The sequence below is a fragment of the Zalophus californianus genome, chromosome 8 (genome assembly GCF_009762305.2).
Source record: "Zalophus californianus isolate mZalCal1 chromosome 8, mZalCal1.pri.v2, whole genome shotgun sequence".
In the NCBI taxonomy this organism is placed as follows: domain Eukaryota; kingdom Metazoa; phylum Chordata; class Mammalia; order Carnivora; family Otariidae; genus Zalophus; species Zalophus californianus.
This window is the reverse complement of record NC_045602.1, coordinates 36,038,781-36,062,067: the sequence shown is the minus strand read 5'-3', so window position 1 is coordinate 36,062,067 and position 23,287 is coordinate 36,038,781. Positions and strand designations below refer to the sequence as shown.

The following is a 23,287-nucleotide window of genomic DNA, read 5'->3' as shown; positions in this document are numbered from 1 at the left end:
TGAGTGATGTATGCATAATGTAATACCTAGAGCAACCACTAAAACAGCATACAAAAGAGTTTTAAAAAGAGAATTTCTAGAGTCAAAAAGAACAGGGTTGGGGCGCCTGGGTGGCTCAGTCGTTAAGCGTCTGCCTTCGGCTCAGGACATGATCCCAGGGTCCTGGGATCGAGCCCCGCATCGGGCTCCTTGCTCAACAGGGAGCCTGCTCCTCCCTTTGCCTGCCACTCCTGCTTGTGTTCCCGCTCTCGCTGGGCCCCTGTCAAATAAATAAATAAAATCTTAAAAAAAAAAAAAAAGAACAGGGTTTGCCCATTTTCCTCTACTTTCTGAGTGACTGTAGTCAAGTACTTAACTGTTCTGTAAAATGAAGTTAATAACATTCATTTTGGACAAATCAAAGTTAATATATATTAGCTATAAATATTATAGCAATTATTTTGCATATTATTTTTTATTGGATCAGGCTATAAACCCTGTCTTCCTAATTCATTTACTTTTGCTAGTTTAAATGAATATTTAAAGTAGCCTTGAAGGGGTACCTGGGTGGCTCAGTCGGTTAAGCATCTGCCTTCGGCTCAGGTCATGATCCCAGGGTCCTGGGATTGAGTCCCTCATCAGGCTCCGTGCTCAGCAGCAAGTCTGCTTCTCCCTCTCCTTCTGCCTGCCACTCTGCCTGCTTGTGCTCTATCAAATAAATAAAATCTTAAAAAATAAATAAAATAAAGTCGCCTTGAAACTATATTATGTACTGTTCCTATCACAGTTCCTAGTATATACCACATGCTCAAAAAGTTAAAGCTATAGTTATTTATTATTTGTCAATAAAGAAGGTTGGCCTGTCCTTTAAAAAGAAAGTGACATTCCAACATGTGAGGGGTTGAGCCTCCTCTAGGTGCTAGACAGGACCAGCTGCTGCAGCTGTACGAGGCCAAAGGGAAGCTCAGGTAGCAGCTCTCTTTAAATTCGACCACACTGAGCGCTTCATTCCCTGTGCGGCCTTCACTTCTTCCCAGTCCAGTTTGATGTCTGGAACCTCATCTTCTGGCTCAGGATCCTTTCTCAGGACTCCCTGCGGGGAGGCCACCACGATGGGCAGAGGGCCACATTCCTCCCGGAATTCTACAACGTGGAGACTCTTCTTATCAGCCAACTGTTGATGGGTTTCCTGGGCAAGATCAAATTGAGAAAGCCAGGTTAGGTCGATGAGAAACATCTGTAACTGAAAGAAAAGGAACGTCCACGTACCACTTGGGGGACTTCCATTTCAGAGGATTCTGGGTAATGTATCTTGCAGCTAAACCACGGTACCTAGAGTGGATGGTATCATCTTCCCCACTCCCCACTGGAATGGAGGAAGGGCCCTGGTCTCTGGGCTCTTGCCTTCCAAACCCCCCCAATTATGTGCCATGCCATGCCCAAAACTGAACTTGAATCTCATCAAGCCCCTAGTTCTAGCTACTGTTTTACAGGACATGCAGGGAGAGAAGACATTAAGAACCCACGAGTATTTCGCAGCACACTGGGAAGCTACAGGACAAACAACCCAGTTTCCAAAAAAAAAAAAAGGGGAAACCTACAGATTAGAAGTGCCCTAAAAGACATGGCAAGAACTTATAATGTATTGACCTTGGCTGTACTCTAACTCAAACGAATTATGCAAAAAACTTTTGTAAAATTCAAACAAATGGATACATTACTAAGAACACTACCTAGGTAATTAATGATACTGCGGCACTGTTAACTTTTAGGTATAATAGTAGTGGGGGGTAGTTTTTAATCCTTATCTTTTAGAAATACATACTGAAATACTTATGAATGCTACAAGGTGATGTCTGAGACCTGGTTCAAAACAACTGGGCTGCATGGGGGAGGTGCTCAGAGACAAAGGTTGGCAACAAGCTGCTAACTGCTGACCCTGGTGAGAGGGCCATGCGGATTCATTACAGACAGCAGCCACAGAAGTCTGGAAAAAGGCAAATAAATTTAGTAGATGGCTTAGTGATAGTACATTAAAATAGCTGGTATGTCCAACTTCACGTTTCCAGACTCTATGGCCATCTTGTACTATTCTAATTCTATGTAAGTTTGAAATTAGAAAAATGAGCTATTTCATAAAAACAAAATAATTTAAATTAATGGGTCTTACAATCAATGGCATATTGCTTAAATTGGTGACATTCTTTTTCTTTTCGAGTGGCACATGAAATAATGTAACGTTTTATTTATTTATGTATTATTTTTATTATTTTTGAGAGCACATGTGCGTTGGGGCGGGGGGGGTAGATATCCCAAGCAGGCTCCACCCTCAGCACAGAGCAATGTGAGGCTCAATCTCATGACCCTGAAATCTTGACCTAAGCTGAAATCAAGAGTCAGTCGCTTAACTGACTGAGCCACCCAGGCGCCCCAAATAATGCAACATTTTATAGTTGATGGCATTTTAGAAGAGATGATACATGGTAATCATATCAGAAAATTCAAAGTACTAACATAAAACAAAAATATTACAGGGGCACCTGGGTGGCTCAGTCTGTTAAGCGTCTGCCTTCGGCTCAGGTCATGATCCCAGGTACTGGGATCAAGCCCCACTTTGGGCTCCCTGCTCAGCGGGGAGCCTTTTTTCTCCCTCTGTCTCTGCCCCTCCCCCCACTTGTGCACACACTCTCTCTCTCAAATAAATAAAATCTGTAAAAAACAAACAAAAAATAATTACATAAAAGAACAAGTCTACTTGATCATAAATAATACCTATCTAAAACCAATACCTTAGTTACATCAAACCTCTAATGAGAAATATGAATTTAGAAGTGCTTTTGAAGCATATTTTAGATAGTACCAACACATACACACAACTGTTCGCAAAGGATCTTTCAACCAAAGCTTTTCTTCCAATTAATCTTCCTATTTTACACAGAGATACGGATAATTATTCCACAGACCACTTTACTCAAAACCAGCTATCACTCTTTCTAAATATCAGGAAGATTGTCAAAGTTGAATCTCTTGAAACCTGGCTGTCTTTTCCGCTCATCCAGCTGCTAAGGTCTACCCATCCCTTCAAAGAACGGACTAGCCCTTGGAGCAGGTAAGAGCGCAGCCCCGGAAGAGGGGCTTCTCCGCTGTGGAGCAGAGCGACTGCGTGCCTTGCCCAGGCTGGGGGGCAGCCCAGGGCTCTCAGCTCTGCAGAGAAATAACTCGGCATTTTAATGTTCATAGTTCAGGGCGCCTGGGGGCTCAATCGTTAAGCATCTGCCTTGGGCTCAGGTCATGATCCCAGGGTCCTGGGATTGAGTCCCGCATCGGGCTCCCTGCTCTGCGGGAAGCCTGCTTCTCCCTCTCCCACTCCCCCTGCTTGTGTTCCCTCTCTCACTGTGTCTCTCTCTGCCAAATAAATAAATAAAATCTTTAATGTTCATAGTTCCTTCTAGCTCGGGTGTCCGTCTGAATGACCTATGCGGGTAACATGAAAACCGGCTGTGCTTCTCCTGAAGACGGTGCTCTCGAGTGGAAAGGCTTCACTCTAGTCCCAACTGAAAGGACTAAATTAGGTAACAGCCTTTCTCTTTCTACTTTACATTTCTATACTGTAAGAGTTGTAGAACAAGCATAAATTCTTTTCATAATAAAATACAGATTATAATTCCTGGCTTTTAGAAATATTTCATTTCAAAACTTTAGAACAGCCATGCAGTATTTTTTAAAGGGTAATTTTCAGGCACTAACTCTCCAGTTGGATCAACTAAACTGATGCAGCCACAGGCAGCAAAGAAATGCCCAAGTGCTCAGGAGGCGCTGGGACAGCAACTCCAAGGGGCTCCCAGGACATCACGGTCTAAGTGCCCACAACTGAAATATGAACAAGAATTTCTATTTCAGAACCCAGGGAAGGTTACCTGGTGGGAGAGCCCATGGAAGAGGCCCCGTGTGAGGTTGAGCATGTTGACGGACCCAGAGACCTTGGCATACATGTCTTTGATGCCAATGAGCCGGCAGATGGTGATGATGGCCCGATGGCAGCGGAGGCCATAGCCTAGAAAAGGAAAAACGCCATCAGTCACCCTGCTGCCTTTCACACAGCTTTGGGCTCTGAGTTTGGGAGGCCCTGGTTCACATTCTGGATTCATCACTTCCCTGGAAAACTTACTTCCATAATGACCCTGATTTAAGTGAGATGTTATAAAGACTAAAGAAATAATAAACATACATTTCTTAAGCATGGGGGCGAAAAAACAGGGATGTTATAAAGATTAAGAGAAATGCGTGGAAGTTCTTGACCCCCCCAGGCCTGAGCTGGCTAAGAATAGAGGGACACATCTGTTTTCACCCTCCTCAATTGCTCAGTTGCACCAAGACCTTCTTCCTCTTCCTGGAAAAACTCCTCTCTTGGCTTTGGTAACACACCCTCTCCTCCGTTCCCTCCAAAACACAGCATCTTAATTGCTGCTTTCAGGCACTTAGTGGAACTTGCTTATCTGATGTTTCCCCTCAGTAGAATGCGGGCTCTGTGAGGGCTAAGAAATTATTTCTACTGTATTCCCAGAGCCTAGATCAGTACCCAGCAAATGCAGGTAGCAGTGAGAGAAAGACACCCCAAATTTATACGCACATTTTGATTAGCCAGATAAGGAACTCAGCACACACCTCCGTGCTTTAAGGTAGAGGATCTACTCTATATTACTGGCTTTCTAATTTCCAGTTGGTAATGGTAATTCAATATATGTATATAAAAACTCTATTTGGATCCAAGCACCTAACATAGAACCATCCCTTCTACTTGAAAGAGTCAATTAAATGTGGATCCTAGAGCTATGCCAGATCATGTGAAAACTAGGGACCTCAGAGGGTAGCTAAGACAGGCAACAACAGGGTGGTTTGTCCTTCCGTGCGGAGTTATACACACAGAACAAGTGTCCATGTGTGAACAAATGCATGCATGCACAGATGTGTATAAATGCACACACATCTAGAGACTGGTGCCCACGAAAGAGGGTGCAAGGCAGATCATGGAAGGGCCTGGAAGGCAGACTCTAACCTGCTACTGCTCACTGGATGATCCCAGGCAAGAGCCTCCCTTCTCCTCCACACCTACTCAGCAGAGCTGATGCTGAGCTCCTGAGGGAAGGCAGGTAGACTGCACAGTCCCTGGACCACACACGACACTCTCCAAACTTTGGTAGCCAGCTTTGTACATATACAAACATCCATGTAAGAGTGGTCACAGTCCGGGCTCCTGGGTGGCTCAGTCATTAAGCGTCTGCCTTCGGCTCAGGTCATGATCCCAGGGTCCTGGGATCGAGTCCCACATCGGGCTCCCTGCTCAGCGGGAAGCCTGCTTCTCCCTCTCCCACTCCCCCTGCTTGTGTTCCTGCTCTCACTGTCTCTCTCTGTCAAATAAATAAATAAAATCTTTAAAAAAAAAAAAAAAAAGAGTGGTCACAGTCCTGTGGTAATTATTTGAATGTACTCTGATTGTGAACACTTCCAGGCAGGCACTGTGTTAAAACCCTTGTTTAATGAAAGTTAAATTTGTGTGTGTGTGTGTGTGTGTGTGTGGTGTGATATGGGACATGCTTGGCAGTGCTGCGTGAGGCATTAAACACCAGGCTGCAGCCAAGGAAGAAGCGCCCCATCGTCAAATCAGCCAAGGAAGAGGCGCCCCATGGTCAAATCAGCCAAGGAAGAGGCGTCCCATGGTCAAATCAGTTTGCGAACACCGCCTTCTCCATCCCCCCCGCCGGGGAGATTCACATCGCAGAGCAGTGCATTAAAGACTGCAACAATCCCAAAGATGTACAAGCATCTTTTCTTACTTTCCATAACTGTTTTCCCACATGGCACTCTTTCTGGAGTCCACACCTATTAATATCTCCTCACAGAAATAGCAATGCACAGGGATATAGTTTAGGAACTGCTGTCTATAACACAGCCTACTGTTTTAGCTTCAAGATCAGAATATTTAACCCCAATGCACAGGGAACGGGTTCAACTATACAGAAACCTGAAAAATACAGCTTCAGGAGACAGGGAAGATAAAAAAAGCAAACTTCAACAATTCAGCCATCTTTCAAAAATCTTTCAGATACAAATGTATCTACACCAACACTGTTCCACAGAAGTAGGACATAAGCCATACATGCAAGCCATCTATGGAATTTTTAATTTTTTCATCAACGCATTTTTTAAGAAGAGGTAAAATTCATTTTAGTAATGTCTTTTCTTAACCCAATATCCCCAAAACACTATCATTTCAACATGCAATCAATAATAACGTTGAGATATTTTACATTCTTTGTTTTCAGACTGAGCCTTTGAAATCTGGCGTATATTTGACACTTGGCAGAAGCCACCTTTCAAGTGCTCGAGAGCCACTTGGGGTCCCAGCTACCACGGGAACAGCACAAGTCAAGAAACCTTGACATCTAAGTGTTCGACTCAATACTTTCTAATAAAAATAAAGGTTTTTATTAAGTATATAAATGATTATGATTTTAAAGCAAAGGCAAATTCTCTTGGTGCACAATTAGTACTGAATTTGATGCTTTTTCTTCCTCATTTATTTCCACATACGAGAAGCTTTGACATGAAAAATTTAGATATTTTATCTTTTTCTGATCCAAACTTTTTAAGACATACCTAGAGTATCATTTTTACTATAGAACCACAGGCTAAACACAAATCAAAGTGCTCAAAGAATTCTATACCCAGGGTCCACTGGGCATGACTGCCCCAGCTCCGTGACCCTGAACTCTGCCTGCCTGCTCTCCCACGGGACAGGAAGGTCCACCTCGGCATCCCCAGAGCTTAGCATAGCACCCAGCTCACAGTGTTCAATCGATACTTGATGATGTGGATGAATGACTGGAACCGAAGAAGCTATAAGAGTCCGCCATCTAATACTATCAATAATTCTCCAGGAGGAACTGATGGCCCCACTCATCCAAACCCAACGACTCACTCAGTTGCGCTTTCCCATTCAGAGTGTGCTCTTTCCACCCAGAATTGCCCTGGAACATGCCTGTGTTCATGGGAGCCCGAGTAGGCCGACTACTTTTTATTCCCTGAGAGCCGCGGCCTGCTTACATCTAACGTAGGCCTTTCCTTTTTGGTGTTTTCAAAAGGGAGTTCAATACATGTGATTAAGAAGAGAGGAGAGGATGGATCTGTGATAATTTCTCTGCTTTATCTTTAACAAATTATAAGAGTATTTTTGGTTACCTCTGGGTTGTTTCTTCATCTTGATATGTGTCCTTTTAAATCTTAAAGAAATATCGTGGAATACTGGAGGGTAAAAACATAAACATAAGAAGGATTAGGTGTGTAGCGTTAATGCCCTTGTAAAGACCACAGTGCAACTAATACTACCCTAAGCAGCTAGCACACACCGGCCAAGGATGAGTGACAAAACTCTGATTTCACTCATGACTAACCTTCTCAGGGGAGAAAATCTGTTTCTGTATTTTATACAATTATTTGTTCCAGAACGTGATAACCAGCAGAGAAACACAAAGATAGCCATAGAGCTAAACTGTCACACTTAATGAAACAAGTGTAACCCTGCAAATTTTACAAGAGAAGATGAAAACTCACTCGTATGGTCTTCATATCGTTCTATATAATGCAAATAGTGAACTGCTCTATTCTTCGCCTGAAAGAAAGAAGGAAAATAGTTTTCTTAAATCTATTGATGGAATTTACATTTTCTTGGAGATTTAAAAAAAAACAGCTTCCATAAAATATTTTATTCCAGAAAATTTCACACTTACACAAAAATTATATACTTCTAAAAGCTAAGGATTTTAATTTTAAAAATTTGTAACAGTATCACTATCACACATAAAAAACATTAATAATTCCTTAGTATCTTTGAACATCCTGTCAGAGTTCCAACCTTCGCAGCTGTCTCCCACTTTTGGTCAGCAATCACAAGTCTGCTAAAACCAACGGAAAACAGGTGCTCCTAAGGCTGCTTTGGGGGAGATAAGTAACTTCTGACAGGAAGCCTCAGGGGAAGGTTCTTATTTTCATTGTTATTTTTTTTTTGCAGTTCTAATGGTGACTAGCCCACTGATCTTTTACTATCAACAAAAGAAAAATGTACATACCTTTCTGAAAGCATCCATCCGATCAGTGGCTTTCCCAACGGCAAAACCTTAAAAAAAAAAAAGTAAAACTATGAAAAAGGGCATAAATTTGGCACACAATGTCTTTCACCACATTTCAAGTGTCAGTTCCTACAATACTGCACAGCATTTCATTTGTCTTCTGCCCACAGAAAACCTGTTATCCAAAACAAATGATAAAACATGAGGCCATAGGGGGGCACCAGGCTGGCTCAGTTGGAAGAGCATGCGACTCTTGATCTTGGGTTTGTGAGTCTGAGCCCCACACTGGGTTGTGGAGATTACTTAAATAAATAAAACTTAAGACAAAACAAAACAAAACAAAAACAAAAACATGAGGCTATAGAGACTCACCTGTTTTGGGGCATTTGGGAAAGATTACATTTGAAATTATCTATGAAATCCAAGGTTAGGTATATAACACTACCTTTTATAAATCTCTAGATAAAACTAAATATACTTTAAAAAAAACTAACCATGCTCTAAATTAGTAAGATAAATAGTCTTGAACATTTTTTAAAATAGATTAAAATAACCAGAAAGGTTGGGGAAAAATATATATTGCTATAGAGTAAAACCACGACTTCACTGGAACTTTCAAATGCAATTCAGATTTCAATTAACCAGGAAATAAAATCAACAATTCTAAGTTTGTGAATGCTTAACCCTATGAAATGAAATTTATCACAATTTAACAGAAATGTTGCCATTATTTGCTATTACGTTAATTACTTTGAAGAATGTATTTTATTTTTAAATTACACATAGGAAAGTAATATAAAGCAATACTGCTCCATGAGATAGAAATGCAAGACATCTGAGGGGCGCCTGGGTGGCTCAGATGGTTAAGCGTCTGCCTTCAGCTCAGGTCATGATCCCAGGGTCCTGGGATCGAGCCCCACATCGGGCTTCTGACTCAGCGGGGAGTCTGCTCCTGCCTCTTCCACTGCTCAGGCTATCTCTCTCTCTCTGTGTCTCTGTGTCTCAAATGAATAAATAAAATCTTTAGGAAAAAAAAAAGAAAAAAGAAATGCAAGACATCTGAGAACCCGGGACAAAAGGGGCTGTAGATTTTAATCCCTAGTGTTTTGGGTTTTTTTTAAGATTTTTTTTTTAAATTTATTTGACAGAGTGAGAGAGACAGCGAGAGAGGGAACACAAGCAGGGGGAGTGGGAGAGGGAGAAGCAGGCTTCCCACCGAGCAGGGAGCCCGATGCGGGGCTCGATCCCAGGACCCTGGGATCACGACCTGAGTCGAAGGCAGACGCTTAACGACTGAGCCACCCAGGCGCCCCTAATCCCTAGTTTAAACAAAAGAAATTAAGCCATATAAGTCTTAGAGGAAAATACAAGTGAACTTGTACTGAAGGCTTTGTAAACAAGACACAAAACTAGAAGAGATAAAAGACTGATAAAGTTGCTATATAGGGACACCTAGGTGGCTTCGTTGGTTAAGCGTCCAACTCTTGATTTCAACTCAGGTCATGATCTCAGGGTCATGAGATCAAGCCCCGAGTCAGGCTCCACACTCATGAAGCCTGCTTATGATTCTCTCTATCCCTCTCCCTATGCCCCTCCCCCGCTCATTCCCGCTCTCTCTCTCTCAAAAAAAAAAAAAAAAAGCTGCTACAGAAAGGTTTAAAACTTCTGTGGATTTAAAACTTTTGTGTAGAAAAAAATTAAAAACTAAGTTAAATGTATGATAAAGGGCTAATGTCCTTAACTTAGAAAGAGCTTATACCAATCAGTTAAGAAAAGAACCATCACCCAACAGGAAAATGGGTAAAACATGTAAACTAACTGATCTGAAAAAGGAAATAATGGCCAATAAACATGTAAAATGGTGTCCAAAATCTCATAATTAAAGAAATGCAAATCAAAACTAAGAGATACGCTTGACAATCAGTGAAGTTTGATAATACCCAGGGCTGGCCAGGGTGTGTTGATACTGTAGAACGTAAACTGACGCAACCTTTTGGGAGGGCAATCTGGCAACACTTAACATTTAAAATGCTTATAACTTTAAGGCAGCAATTTCACTGCAAGAAGCTTCCCCTATTGATATACTTGGAAAAGTACAACAAAGTACACATACAAGGAGCTCACTGGTTTTTATAAGTGGTAAAAAATGGAAATAACACATTCACCAAAAGAGAAAAGGTTACAATAATTATGTTTCTCCACACAATGGAACACTATGCAGTCAGTACAAAGAATGAGAGGGAATCTGTTTATGCTACTAAAGGAAGATATCTGGGCATAATACTAAGCAAGGAAAGCAAGGTACAAAATTATGGATATACTCTGATCCCTCTGTGTAAATTTTTTTACTTTTATTTATTTTTAATTTTTTTAAAAGATTTTATTTATTTATTTGAGAGAGAGAATGAGATAGAGAGAGAGCATGAGAGGGGAGAGGGTCAGAGGGAGAAGCAGGCTCCCTGCTGAGCAGGGAGCCCGATGTGGGACTCCATCCCGGGACTCCAGGATCATGACCTGAGGCGAAGGCAGTCGTTTAACCAACTGAGCCACCCAGGCGCCCTGTGTAAATTTTTTTAAAAGGTAAATGGTGATATATGAATACAGAATTTCTGGAAGATATAAAAGTAACTGTTAAGAGTGCTTTCTTTTGGCAACATGCTATCACAGAGATGACTTGTTTTGACAGTGTCAGTATGGGTTTAAATAGGAAGTTTTCCAGCTTCTTTCTCTAATGCATCCATGTATACACTTCAAAACCAGATGTTCACTGGAAAACTTTTACATAAAAGTATAAAGAAGAAAATTTAAATGATGCACAAACCTTTAGATTAAACACTAACTTTTTTCAGTGTATATCCTTCTAGTCTTTTGTTTTCATAGAAACATAACTTACATTAAAAAAAAACAAAAATTGACATATCATACAGTCTTCTGTGAAGTTTTTTTAGTTGCTTATTTTTAGCATTATTTTGTAAGTAATTTTCCATTCTTCTTTAATGGCTACAGAATATTACAATGTGTGGTTATACTCTTTTTTGTAACTATGTCCCTATTGTTGAACATTTAGTGGCTTTTCCCCCCTAATTTTTCACTATTATACATAATACAAGAGTGTCTTAAACCCTTTCAAATATCCATTGTTCTCCATGGAAAAGGCAGGTAGAGGAAGATCTGTTCTTTTTCCTCTAAGGGATTTTATGGGTTTGCCACAAAGTTCGTGGACCCAAACCACTCAAAAGGTTTAATCTGTACAAAGAGTCTGGCCCGCAGCAAGAACCCACGGACTCCAGAGCCAAGCCCAGGCCACACCCGTCCTGTGCCTCCACCACCAGCACCGCATACCACACCCCATTCACCTGCAGCTCCTCTGGCGTTCCCCACCGCGACCAGGACACGGACTGATTTCTTTCTTCCCTCTTTTGCTGTCATATTGAAAACATTCCTTACCTAAAAGACAAAATGTTTCATATATATTACACCTTAAGAAAATTCTGGGGGCGCCTGGCTGGCTCAGTCAGCAGAACATGCAACTCTTGATCTCGGGGTTGTTGAGTTCAAGCCCCACGTTGGGTGTGGAGATTACTTAAAAATAAAATTTAAAAAAAAAAGAACAGAATATTCTGAAGTAAGGAACCAGAGTGGCCTCATTACACACACACCCCCATGCCACGCAGCTACATCATCGTCCAAGTCATGAGCACCAACAGCAAACTTTCTCCAAAGGAAACCTCTCTCCGCACTATTTCTTCAGTGGTGAAATGGACATAAGACTTTCCCTTCCTATTTCATAAGGTTGTTAGAAGGTTGGACTGAGATACCTTTTGAAGGGATTCAAAACTGTGCAATTCAATATACACTATTTTAATGAATTTCACAAAGGAAGAGAGTTGCTGATTAAACTTTGAAAGAATTTATAACTGACTGATAACATATCCCAATTATCAGAGATGTTAAGATATGAAAAAATGTGCATCTTAGAAATGAATGAAAATGCAGTACATAGAAAGAATTAGGATACGACTGGATCTCTATGCTAAGGATTAGGCTCACCTGATAATACAAAATTTGGAAATACTTGCTTATTTTAAACTACAGGAAATTCTATGTTTTATTTTGTTTGCTTATTTTGTTTTGTGGGTTTTTTTTTTTTTTTTGGTGTATTTAAAAGGCCAGGAATTATCAAACTGTTACCTTTAACTGCTTACATAGCAAGTCCTTTCCCATAAAATAAGGTTAAAGGAAAAGGGAGCTCCAGTCCACACCCATGGATAATCTTACAGGAAATCACCCACGGATACAAGAATTTTTCAAAGGGATTACTTCCAAAAGGTATAAACTGGGACCCAAAGACATAAAATGCTTGTAAACATATTTTAAATTACTGATAATGATGAAAGAATATACATATCCGATCACAAAATCAATAAGTGGTTTTTCCATATGGTATTTAACCCTGACCACGTATGTGGTACTAGCTCAAAGGGAAGCTCACTCTCTTAGGAAGTGCCCTGGAAAGAGTGATTGAAATTTACCTGATACAGGCTTCAGTTTCAAGGACCCACAAACAGCCCTCATCAAGAGCTGGGCACTCACAGCAACTCAAGCTTTCTTCCCCTGCCCCATGGTTCCTCCCCTCTGCTCCCTGAACTGAGGGCCAAATACAGCTTGTTTAGGATTCAAGGATAGATTGCTAATCCTACTTTAGCTTTAAGAGGGAGGACTTTAATAGTAATTTCCAAATTCTGTTCTCAACAATACCACTGAGGTTGCCTTGTCATGAAACCGCAACTGGTAGCCCCCACAAAGGGCAGCAGTCAGGAGAGCCAGTATCAAGTAACTAAAATTAAAATGTCATTATTTCCTTATCCAAATCAGCTCTCTGTCTCAGAAAAAGTCATGCATCAAGGGCTTTTCCTCAGGGGCACTGGGTGTTGCAATCAGTTAAGCATCCAACTCCTGATTTCAGCTCAGATCATGATCTCAGGGTCACGACACTGAGCCCTGCATTGGGCTCTACGCTGGGTGTGGAGCCTGCTTGAGATCCTCTCTATACCTCTCCCTCTGCCCACCCCTGCCTGTCTCCCCCTTTCCCCCACCCTGTACTCTCTCTCTCAAAAAAAAAAAAAAAGGAGCTTTCCTCATGGTTCCTCTCGTGCTATTCCCACTCCACCCACCCCAACTTCTCCAAAGGCTCAACGGGGTATTTAATTCTGCATGCCTACCTCAAGTATCCTGGTATCAAAATCATCATATGTTTCTGTAGAGAGAAAAGCAGCAGGCACACAGATAAATGTCTGTACAGTTAGTGCATGAAATCATTTTTCAACACAGGCACCACCACCGATTTTTAAGTGAGAAAGAATCTCAGATCTTTTGGTGCTACTCCCTGGTTGTCCATCACCAGTGATTGCTCCTACACTAAATTCATAAACTCCGCCACCCTCTCCCTGACTGCATCATCCCACCTTTCCAGCTCTCTCACCCAACAACTCGCATGGTGATGGTTCCTGGAGCTCCCCAGCACCTCCAGACTCTTGATCACTGTCTTCCCTTCCCTCTAACCCTCTCTGGTATTCACAGCCTCTAACACTCAGCTAAGACACCACAAGCCATCACTTCTACCAGATCTTGCAAATGTCCTCAATTCCCTCACCCTCTTCTCTCTCCACCCTGCTATCCAGGCCAGAATCAATGCGCCTGTCTGGCCACACCTGGCCTGCTGGGTGCTGCTGGAGAGAAGTCAAAGCACAGTACACATGTGGGCCACTAAAGATTCATGGTCTCCAACACAATCAAGTCCTCCCTGCTGCCCACTGGCCTTTTATGTCCTTCTAGATCTCTTTCTACTCACCACAGCAGCCATTTCAAACACTCTCTGTGTTGTTTTATTTATTTTTCCTATAGAAAATTCCAATCATATAAAAAATAGGAGAGAACAGCAAAATGAAATCTTACATACCCATTAGCCAGCTTCAATAATTATCAACTCATAGCCAATCTTCTTTTCTCTAAACTCTTAACTCCTATTCCACTGGATAATTTTGAAGCCAGTCCCAGATACCCTGCCTCTTCATCAAAAGATTCTGGTGGCCACGCTCATCAGTGCCCCCATCCTACTTTCAACAGATGACCCCACCTCCTCCTCATAGACTAACTGAAGCCACCGGACAGACAGCACTCACACACCATGCCCCCAGCACGCACACATTTCCACTACCAACCGCACAGGCTCCCCTGAATCCGTAGTCACAAGTTAACCCATTGATCCATTCTGGATCTGGGCCCTCATTAGGGATTTAGTTTATGGGTTTTTCTCTCTCCAACCCATACCTTCATCCTCCCAACTGAAGCATTTTGCTCCATTCTAAGCACATTCACCTGAATCTCTCCATCTCAACTCCTCCTCTCCTCTTTAAGCCAAACTTGAGAAAGTAGCCAAACTCTTGTCTATTTCTTCCTCTCCTACTCATTGGCAAGAGTGAATTTTTCAGATGGATTTTTACTTCTTTACATATTTGGAATGGGGTTAGGGGAGAGGACTGTTTTCTAATTTGGCCTGATAAGTATTATCAATTTTTATTTCATGTATGCTTTTATAAAGCTGAACGACAACTATCTGGTTTACCTTCTGTTATCAAAACAGCACTCCCAAACCATGCTGCTCTATAGGTACCCCAGGGGAAACTGTTTCTGGGGAACTGCATCCTACAAGTGGTTTGTATAGATCCAAAATGCATACTACCACATTCAAGGTTCTGAGAAGCCACACAGTAAGGATGCCAAAAGCCAGTACTTTGCTTCCTATGTGTCAAACACTTCTTGGTTACGGGCCTCTAAAGTTCCATAAACTACAACTGAATAATAACGTGAAATTATTCCAATAATGCTCAAATCCTTTCTTAGAAAAAGGCAATCTAAACAGACAAGTAAATAAAATCTATTAAGGAATTCTAGAACTGTAAGTGCTCTCTCTGTCACAAAGGGAAGCAACACCAGGACTCTGCTACCTCCATTGGGACCAGGGTCAGGGGGGCCAAGACTGACACCTCCCCATGTGTTTCCGCTCCATCCTCGCTCCCGTTTAACCTTCCTCTTCCTCTTCCGGTCCCACTCTTCCCTCTGCTGGACCAGATCAGCCTCTACCTTCTCCTGCTCTTCCTTGCTTCTTTGGGCAATGGTCTGCACAGCTCCCTCTCTCATAAGAGGGACATTCAGACCAGGCCAGAGGAAGCCATGACGCCCTGAAGGTTTAAAAAAATACATTAATGAGAATTTTTTAAAAAATCATTCATTTCTTAAATGTTAAAATGGCAGGCAACGGGTGTACAGACAATGACACTGCTGGACAGAGCTTAAACTAACGATCACCTGGCAGGCCACTTGGCACTGTCTATTAAAATTTTAAGTGTACCTTCCCTGTAACTGGTAATTCCACTTCATGATGTTACCTAGAGAAACACTCCTATACAAGTACGAGGCATAAGCGTGCTTAGACAAGGAGGGCCACTGAAGTGTTACTTGTAAAGGCAAAGAGTGGAAACAATCTACATGTAAAGCAATATTGGACTGGTTAAATGAACTATGGCATCTTCAACCCATGAAATATTTTTTACTAAACTGAAAGAGTAAGGTAGCAATATGGATTCAGATATGGAACAATTTCCAAGACCTATTATTGAGTGAAAAAAGTAAACTATAAGACAGTACATACCATGATATAATTTAATTTTTTTAAGAAAATATATGGTTTTTTGAGGGTATTTATGTATATAAAAATATTTTAAAAAGTCAGAAGGAAACATCAAAATGAGATCAATGCCTTGCTTGGGGGCAGCAACTGGGATTGGAAGAGATAGAAAGGGCATCAAGGGGACTTTAGATTTCTCTATAATCGTTGAATTTTTAACTGAGACGGTATATGTAATACGATTGTCGTAACTTTTAAAAACGTTAAAAAATAAGATACAAGGTGAGTCACTAGAGAAAAACATTCAAATAGACAAGCAAGTGCAGTGAACAGTGTTTTCTTTATGACTGGAAGCCTATTACAATAAAGGATAATTTGTCAGCCACCACAGCACAAAATATCAACTCAAGTACATTGTACTATTTTTACTCTTCAAAAAACACAAGTATGAACAATCATATGTTCCAACGGTTGGCAAATTAAGGCCCAGGGGCCAAACCCTGCCCACCACTTGTTTTTGTCAAGTATTATTAGAAGACAGCTATCCCAGTTTGATCATGTATTATCTAGGACTGTTTTTGAGCTCCCATGGCAGAGCTGAATAGTTGGAACAGAGCAGAGTTTTAGTGACTCACTAAAGCTAAAAATATTTACTAACTGGCCCTTTACGGATAAAGTTTGCCATCTCTCTCAATGAATCATAAGCTCCTTGAAGGCAGTGACTGTTGCAGAAGATGTGACACAATGGCACTTAAGGCTTGTTGAATGAAAAACTGAACGAATTCCTTTCTATGGGATTTTCTTCCCCCAGAATCATGGGGCATTAAGTGGGCCATCTGGTTGAACTCTAAAACTACAGACCCTAATGCCCTTCTTGAGAAATGTATGAGGCTTCTAGTCTATAAAAATCTCTATAAAACTAGGAAGGAAACCTTAAAAGACACATTAGCTTTTTTATAAATAAGCTTACCTTCACCAATGATCTGACCCCTGTTCAAATCCTTTTTTCTCTTTTTCTTAGTTCTTTTGCCTCTTCCTTTTCTTGCTCCTGCTCCAGTCTCTGCTAAAGCGCCTTTCCAAAGCTCATCGGCTGTCACTGTAATGAAACAGGTTTTTTGGTTTTTTAATTACCAAGCAATGATCTATGGTCCCCTATTGAATAAAAAAGGCCAGAAGAGGCCAGCTTCACTTGTATCACTGTAGAATTACAGGTCATTTTCTTCTTTTTGATTTTCTGTATTTACCAAATAATCTAAAATGAACTGGCTTTATAATCCTCTTTTTTTAAAAAAAACAGAAACTCTTTTTTTTAAGTAATCTCTACACCCAACGTGGGGCTCGAATGCACAACCCCAAAATCAAGAATTGCATGCTCCACCAAATGAGCCAACTAGGCACCCCAATTCTAATTTCTTTTAATTTGCCTAATTGTGAGTTCTGAAATCAATCTCCATTTATTACAAGCTAATTTCAGTTCAGATTGGACTATTTCAAATACCACTGCAAGTAGGAGTAGTGTTAGCAAAACAATGTCTAGTTAAAATTAACTTTTCCTGATTTGTAATATCTCCCCAACTAAAAGTGCAACTGAGAACAGACTTGGAGTATATTCTTGTCATGAATCTAAATCAGCAGGGATTTGGGACACAATTCAATACTCTTTAGGTTTCAGGTGCCCCAAACAAGGGGATTAAAGTAAACTAGTGCGCCCCAAAGTACAGTACAAATACAAAGTACAGTCGGTAGTATGTGAGATAATTCTAGGAGGTACACTGAGGAATATTTTTATTTTAATAGCACATCATATACTAATTTCTAATGTGTTAATTCATTAAAGAAAGAAGAAAAATTAAGATACAAAAGCACCTTTTATTTTCCTGTTTCACGAAATGGTAAGTTTGTGGCCAGGCTACGTACATTTAGTGAAGAAACTATAGGATCTATACTGTTGCCCCATCAAATTACTGGGAGAAAAACTCAAGCATTGTGTCTGTGGCGCACAGGTCAAGCTGCTGAAATGATGGTTGTCTCTGGTCCCTGGAGACGCCAGAGGGCCTGTAGGTAGATGGAATAAAACTCTGAGTTAGATGCCCATGCCTGTGAAAAAGTATTGTCAGCACCAAATAATTAATCATTCCTGATGCAAATAAGTCACTAAAATCCTGAATTTTTAAGAGTCATATTTTGAGGACAGCCTTTCTTTAAAAAATAAATCAAAACTTAGACCGCTGAGGTAACTGCCCATCCTCGTTACAGAAGTGATAGTTCATCCACATAATGGATGCAGCTGTCTAAAGAAAGAAGTAGACTTGTCCTTCCCGGGGTCCTCACGGTGCTATGTTGCCCTGACAACCCCATGATCAGCACTGTTCCTCTGAGCAAATGGTGACCTCTGCTGTATTCAGCAGGCAAGGTACCCGTGTGGAAAGACCTGTAAATGGTCTGGTTAGAAGAGCACAGTGCCAAACAGTAGAGCACCCTACCCTTCGTGTTGAAAAAACAAGGAGGGAACATGAATATACTTTATAGACTAATTTCAGAAGCAATATATAAGAAACTGGTCACGGCAGTTGCCTCTGAGGAAGAAAACTGATGTGTTTGTGGTTAGTAGGAGAGATTTGCTTTTTTTTGGAATTTTTCTAACCATATGCATGTGTCACATAAGAAAGTGTTTTCAAATAGCCATGTCTTAGAGGCAGCCATCTGACCAATCCCATGGATGGTAGTGTCCTGTGAGAGAGACGGCAGGTGACAAGAATCAGGGACTCAAGGAAATGGGAATGTTGATCACAAAAACAGTGCACACACTCCAGCTTTGTATTTCAATGGAGAATTTAGTCACTATGAGAAAAGTGAGGAAGGGGAGAAAGGAAAGCTCAGGTAAGTTCTGGACCCCTCAAGCAAGGCATGAAGGCATCTCAACAAGTGGGGTTAACAAGATAAAAGGGAGTTAAGACTAAAAGTAAAGTTCAGCACAGAGAGTTCCAAAAGCTCAAGGACACAATGAGATTTCAATTCTGCCTTAACCACAGGAAAAGTGAAGAGAATAAAGTTGATTTCAGGGCACTGGGCTTGAACAGAAAGCCAAAGAGTGACAGCAGTTATTTTCACGTCTCTGAGAAGTGAGGCCAGCCTATGGCCTTCCTCACAGAAGCCTTCTGCAGGCCCTCCAGCAGCTCAGGTTGCGGATACTACCTGGCTCACAGTTAAGGGCAGAGTCAGTAGTTTATGAATGAATGAGTCACCCAAATAAAGGGAAGAGCTCAGGTAAGCTCTGGACCCCTCAAGCAAGGCATGAAGGCATCTCAACAAATGAGGTTAACAAGATGAAAGGGAGTTAAGACTAAAAGTAAAGTTCAGCACAGAGAGTTCCAGAAGGTCAAGGACACAATGAGATTTCAGTTCTGCCTTAACCATAGGAAAAGGCATTTCACTGACCACAAACACAACATGGGCTCAGGAAAGGCGGGCTTCCTTCCCTTCTGGAGAGTAACTGAAGAGAGGGCCCTGTACTGTGTCAGTGTAGGAGCAAAGACCTCTGCAAAGACACAGCTTTACTGGGATGCATCACAGTACCCAGACAGCTCTGGACCCAGCCCTGCCATTTACTGACTGTGTGATCTTGAGCGAGTCACTAAGCCTCTCAGAGACTCACTCCATCATCTGCAAAATGGAAATGAAACCCCCTCATAAAAACTGGTGAGAATTAACTAATATAACATGTTACAAGCTTGATACACAGTTATTACTCCAAAAATCATAGCTATTTTTTTTAAAGCCTTGAAGTATAACAACTATAATCAAAAATAACTTGAAAACTACTCTAGCCCTTATGCACTTCCACTATAAAGAATGTGTGCTGTTCATTTACATTTATGCCTACATAAAGTACTCTAGCATTAGATCTTATAAGAAAAGGCAGTTGGATAAATGAATCTCACCGTTGCTGAGAACAGTCTTCAATGCCAAAATGGAAGCTGTTGGAAAGGTGTTTTGGTAAAGCTGTCTGGACCATATGTGACCTGTAAATTAAAAAAAAAAAATTCTTTTAAGATACATTTCTACATTAAAAGGAACATTTTTAACACCCAAAGAATATTAGTATCTATAGGATAAAGAAACCAAGAGAAGTAAATGAATCATTTCCGGGTCCCATGACCACTTGAACATCACATCGTATCTTCTCCTTCATGCTCACATCTAACCAGTTACCGAGCCCTATAAAGTCTCCTCAAAAATGTAACAGCTGCATCCTCTCCCATGGTCTTACTGCCCGTTCTTTGCTCAGGCGCCATCCCTCAGCCACAAGATAAGAATAGTCCCTTAGCAGGTCTTGCTGCTCCCCTAATTCTCCGTTGTCAGGCAGGTCTTCCTAAAATAACACGCCTGGTCACTTCCCAGGCCCGATTTATCATTCTTTGGCTCCCTACTGCCTGCAAAACAAAGTCAAAACTCCTCAACATGGCCTACAGGACTGCAACATGGTCCCAACCTTCCACATCAGACTCACCTGCCACCACTACCCCCTCCACCCTCTTTCACTAAACCAGACTTCTAGTCATTCTTGAACACACTCTGCTCTTCAATCCCTTTGAGTCTCTGACACGTTCTCCTGAAACATCACCTCTGGGTGAAGGCTCCCTAATTCCCACAGTGCCCCCTAAGCCCTCTGCTCTCCTCTCTCCTCCAAAGCCCCAGTGGCAACAGGCTGCAACTGTACTGTGAGCCACTTCACTCAGAACAGTGCTTCCAAACAGGCTCTGACAGCATTTACTGGTAACTGATTTTTGAAAAGGGTACCAAGACAAATTAGTGGGGAAAGAATAATCTTTTCAAGAAATGGTAATGGGACAACCTAATATCCACATGCAAAAGAATGAAATTAGAGCCCTACTTCATACCATATATAAAAATCAATTCAAAATGGATCAAAGACCTAAAGTTATGAGGAAAAACTATAAAACGCTTAGAAAAAACCCTAAGGGTAAATCATCATGACCTTGAATTTGGCTTTGGTTTCTTAGATATGCTAAAAGCATACGCAACCAAAATTAAATAGATAAATCAGACTTCACCAAAATTTAAAACTTTTGTGCTTCAAGGGGACATTATATTCAGAGAGTGAAAAGATAACATACAGATTGGGAGAAAGTTTTTGCAAATCATATATCTGACAAAGAACCTGTGTCTAGAATATATAAAGAACTCTAACAATTCACTAAGAAAAAGACAACCGTAGAAATGGGTAAAGATTTGAACAGACATTTCTCCAAAGAATATTTATAAATGGCCAAATAAACACAAAAAAAGATGTTCATAAGCCATCAGAGAAATGCAAATCAAAACCACAAACTGATTATCACTTCATACCCACTAGGATGACTATAATCAAAAAGACAGATAATAACAAATGCTGACAAGAATGTAGAGAAATAAGAACCCTCATGCACTGCTGGTGGGAATGTAAAATGATGCAGCTATGTGAGAAAACAATTTAGCCATTCCTCAAAAAGTTAAAACATGGAATTACCATTTGATCCAGCAATTCTACTCCCAGGTCTGCACACAAGAGAAACAAAAATATTTCACACAAATATTTATAGCAACATCAGGCATAATGGCCAAAAGGTGGAAACAAGCCAAATATTCTTCAACTGATAAATGGATAAACAAAATGTAGTATGTACCTGCAACAGAAATTCAGCCATAAAAAGGAATGAAGTACTGATACATGCTACAACATGAATGAATCTTGACAACCTTATGCTAAGTGAAAGAAGCCAATCACAAAAGACCACATAGTATATGAAATACCCAGAATATGCAAACTATAGATAGAGAAAGATAAGTGGTTGTCCAGAGTTGGGGGCAATGAGGAACTGGGGAGATGACAGCCAAAGGGCATACTTTTGCGGTGATGAAAATGTTCTAAAAGTTGATTATATGGTGATGGTTGTATAGTTTTGTGAGTATACTAAAAACCACTGAATTGTATACTTTAAGAGGATAATTATATGGTGTGTAAATTACATCTCAATAAAGCTGCTACCAAAAGAAAAGTTTATAATATACCAGAAAAGGGGGTGGGTGAAAAAACAAAACAAAACAAACAAACAAAAACCAGGCTCTGGAGCCAAGTGGTACGGGTACAAAAACCTGACCCCCTTCCAGTGTAACCTTGAACACATTTCCCGACCTCCGTGTCTTGATTCCCTCATCTGTATGATGGGAATAATAAAGCATCTATCTCACAAAGGCACTGTGCAGATGAAGTGAGGAAGAGCATAAAGAGCTTAAGATAGTCCCTGGAACACAGTAAGAGCTCGTGAAGGAAAGCTATAAGTGCCACAGGTGCTATTTGAATGGAGCCTTGAAAAAGGAGGAGGTGGTCACAACACGGACAGAGGTGAAGAATGTTCAGGACAGATTTTTCTGCCAAATATTTCAAGTTAAGTTTCCCAACAAAATTAGTTACAAGAAAATCTTCGGTTTTTAGAGGTCTTTGGGTTTCGGAAATACGAATGCTGGGTTGTGGATTTACAATAAAATAGAGCGAAGAAAAAAGGCCAAGTCGATCATGAAGCACAGAGATAGACCTTATGCTAAAGGATATATAGCAGATTGCCCCTCCTTAGGCTGAAACCAACAAAGGTGGGAAAGGACACTTTAACAGCAAAACCACGGACATTCAAAGCATCCTCCTTTTCAATAATGACACTGATCAGCCCGGAATCTAAAATGACTGACACTAACCTTATCCGACTCAAGCTGGAGGACTGCCTCCACCTGCCTCGAACCCACATCGACATCTCCACATGAACCCACCACCAAATGAATCGCCATCACGCCCGCCGGGAGGACGATGCATGCTTCCCAGTCCCCCGCGCCTCTCAGCCAAGCAGGCACGAGAAGTTTGGTGAACTGGAAGGAGCCTTGGACGGCGTCCAGTCCACCCTCACTTTACAGACAGGAGCCCTGCGATCCAGAGAAGGCGCGGAAGCCCGCAAGGTCACACAGCGGCTCTGGAAAGGACGGGAGCCGAGCATGATGGGCCCAGGGGCAGCGTCCTGTCGCTTCTTTCCGCCCGTGCATCTGCAGTCCGCGGGCGAGCCCCCGCTCCCGCCCCCGCTCAGAGCCCCTCTCCCAGCCTCCCGGCTCTCACCCGCCCGCAGGGCACACAGCGCAGGGAAGCTGCCAGCGGCGCGTACCGCCGCCGCCATGGTGGAGCCCTGAGAGCGCCTCTGTCAGGACCGCCTTCTCCACCGCCTGCAGCGACTGCAACTCCCGAACGACCGGCCACAGCCTGCGGCTGAATTCCCGAGGCCAGAGGGCCGCGCCGCAGCGCAGACCAGGGTGGGGATTGTCTGTACCGGCAGCAGGATAGAGTGAATCCGGCGCAGCCGCGGACAGCCCCTCTGGGGTCCTCGCGTTAGGACCCGGGGGCGGGGCTTGGGCTAGCTGCGGGTGTGGGCGGAGCTGCCTCGTAGCGTACTCT

At 41.8% G+C, this 23,287-nt stretch overlaps 1 protein-coding gene across 2 annotated transcripts; it reads right to left on the bottom strand.

The window, feature by feature from the left end:
• Window positions 1-778: 778 nt before the first annotated feature.
• On the bottom strand, window positions 779-23,190 carry MRPS5 (mitochondrial ribosomal protein S5). 2 transcript variants are annotated; one of them, XM_027623315.2, is made up of 12 exons: window positions 22,955-23,190; window positions 19,734-19,814; window positions 17,710-17,847; window positions 16,763-16,888; window positions 15,113-15,346; window positions 13,328-13,362; window positions 11,462-11,552; window positions 8,106-8,152; window positions 7,591-7,648; window positions 7,219-7,281; window positions 3,897-4,033; window positions 779-1,168 (listed from the first exon to the last, which is right to left on the bottom strand). In XM_027623315.2, exons 1-12 carry the CDS (start codon window positions 23,010-23,012, stop codon window positions 944-946), a joined length of 1,293 nt encoding a protein of 430 aa, XP_027479116.1. In that variant the 5' UTR covers window positions 23,013-23,190; the 3' UTR covers window positions 779-943. The 2 variants fall into 2 exon arrangements, with proteins under 2 accessions (XP_027479116.1, XP_027479117.1); XM_027623316.2 differs by having other exon boundaries at window positions 23,001-23,174.
• Between the last annotated feature and the right edge of the window lie 97 nt (window positions 23,191-23,287).

Coding starts and splice junctions, on each gene's coding strand:
- MRPS5 (XM_027623315.2), bottom strand. CDS start 23,012: ATGGCGGCGGCGGTACGCGCCGCTGGCAGCTTCCCTGCGCTGTGTGCC. Junction 15,347..16,762: donor GGGTCAGATCATTGGTGAAG/GTAAGCTTATTT, acceptor TTAAACCTTCAG/GGCGTCATGGCTTCCTCTGG. Junction 4,034..7,218: donor GATGAAGAAACAACCCAGAG/GTAACCAAAAAT, acceptor TTCCTTTTCTAG/GCTATGGCCTCCGCTGCCAT.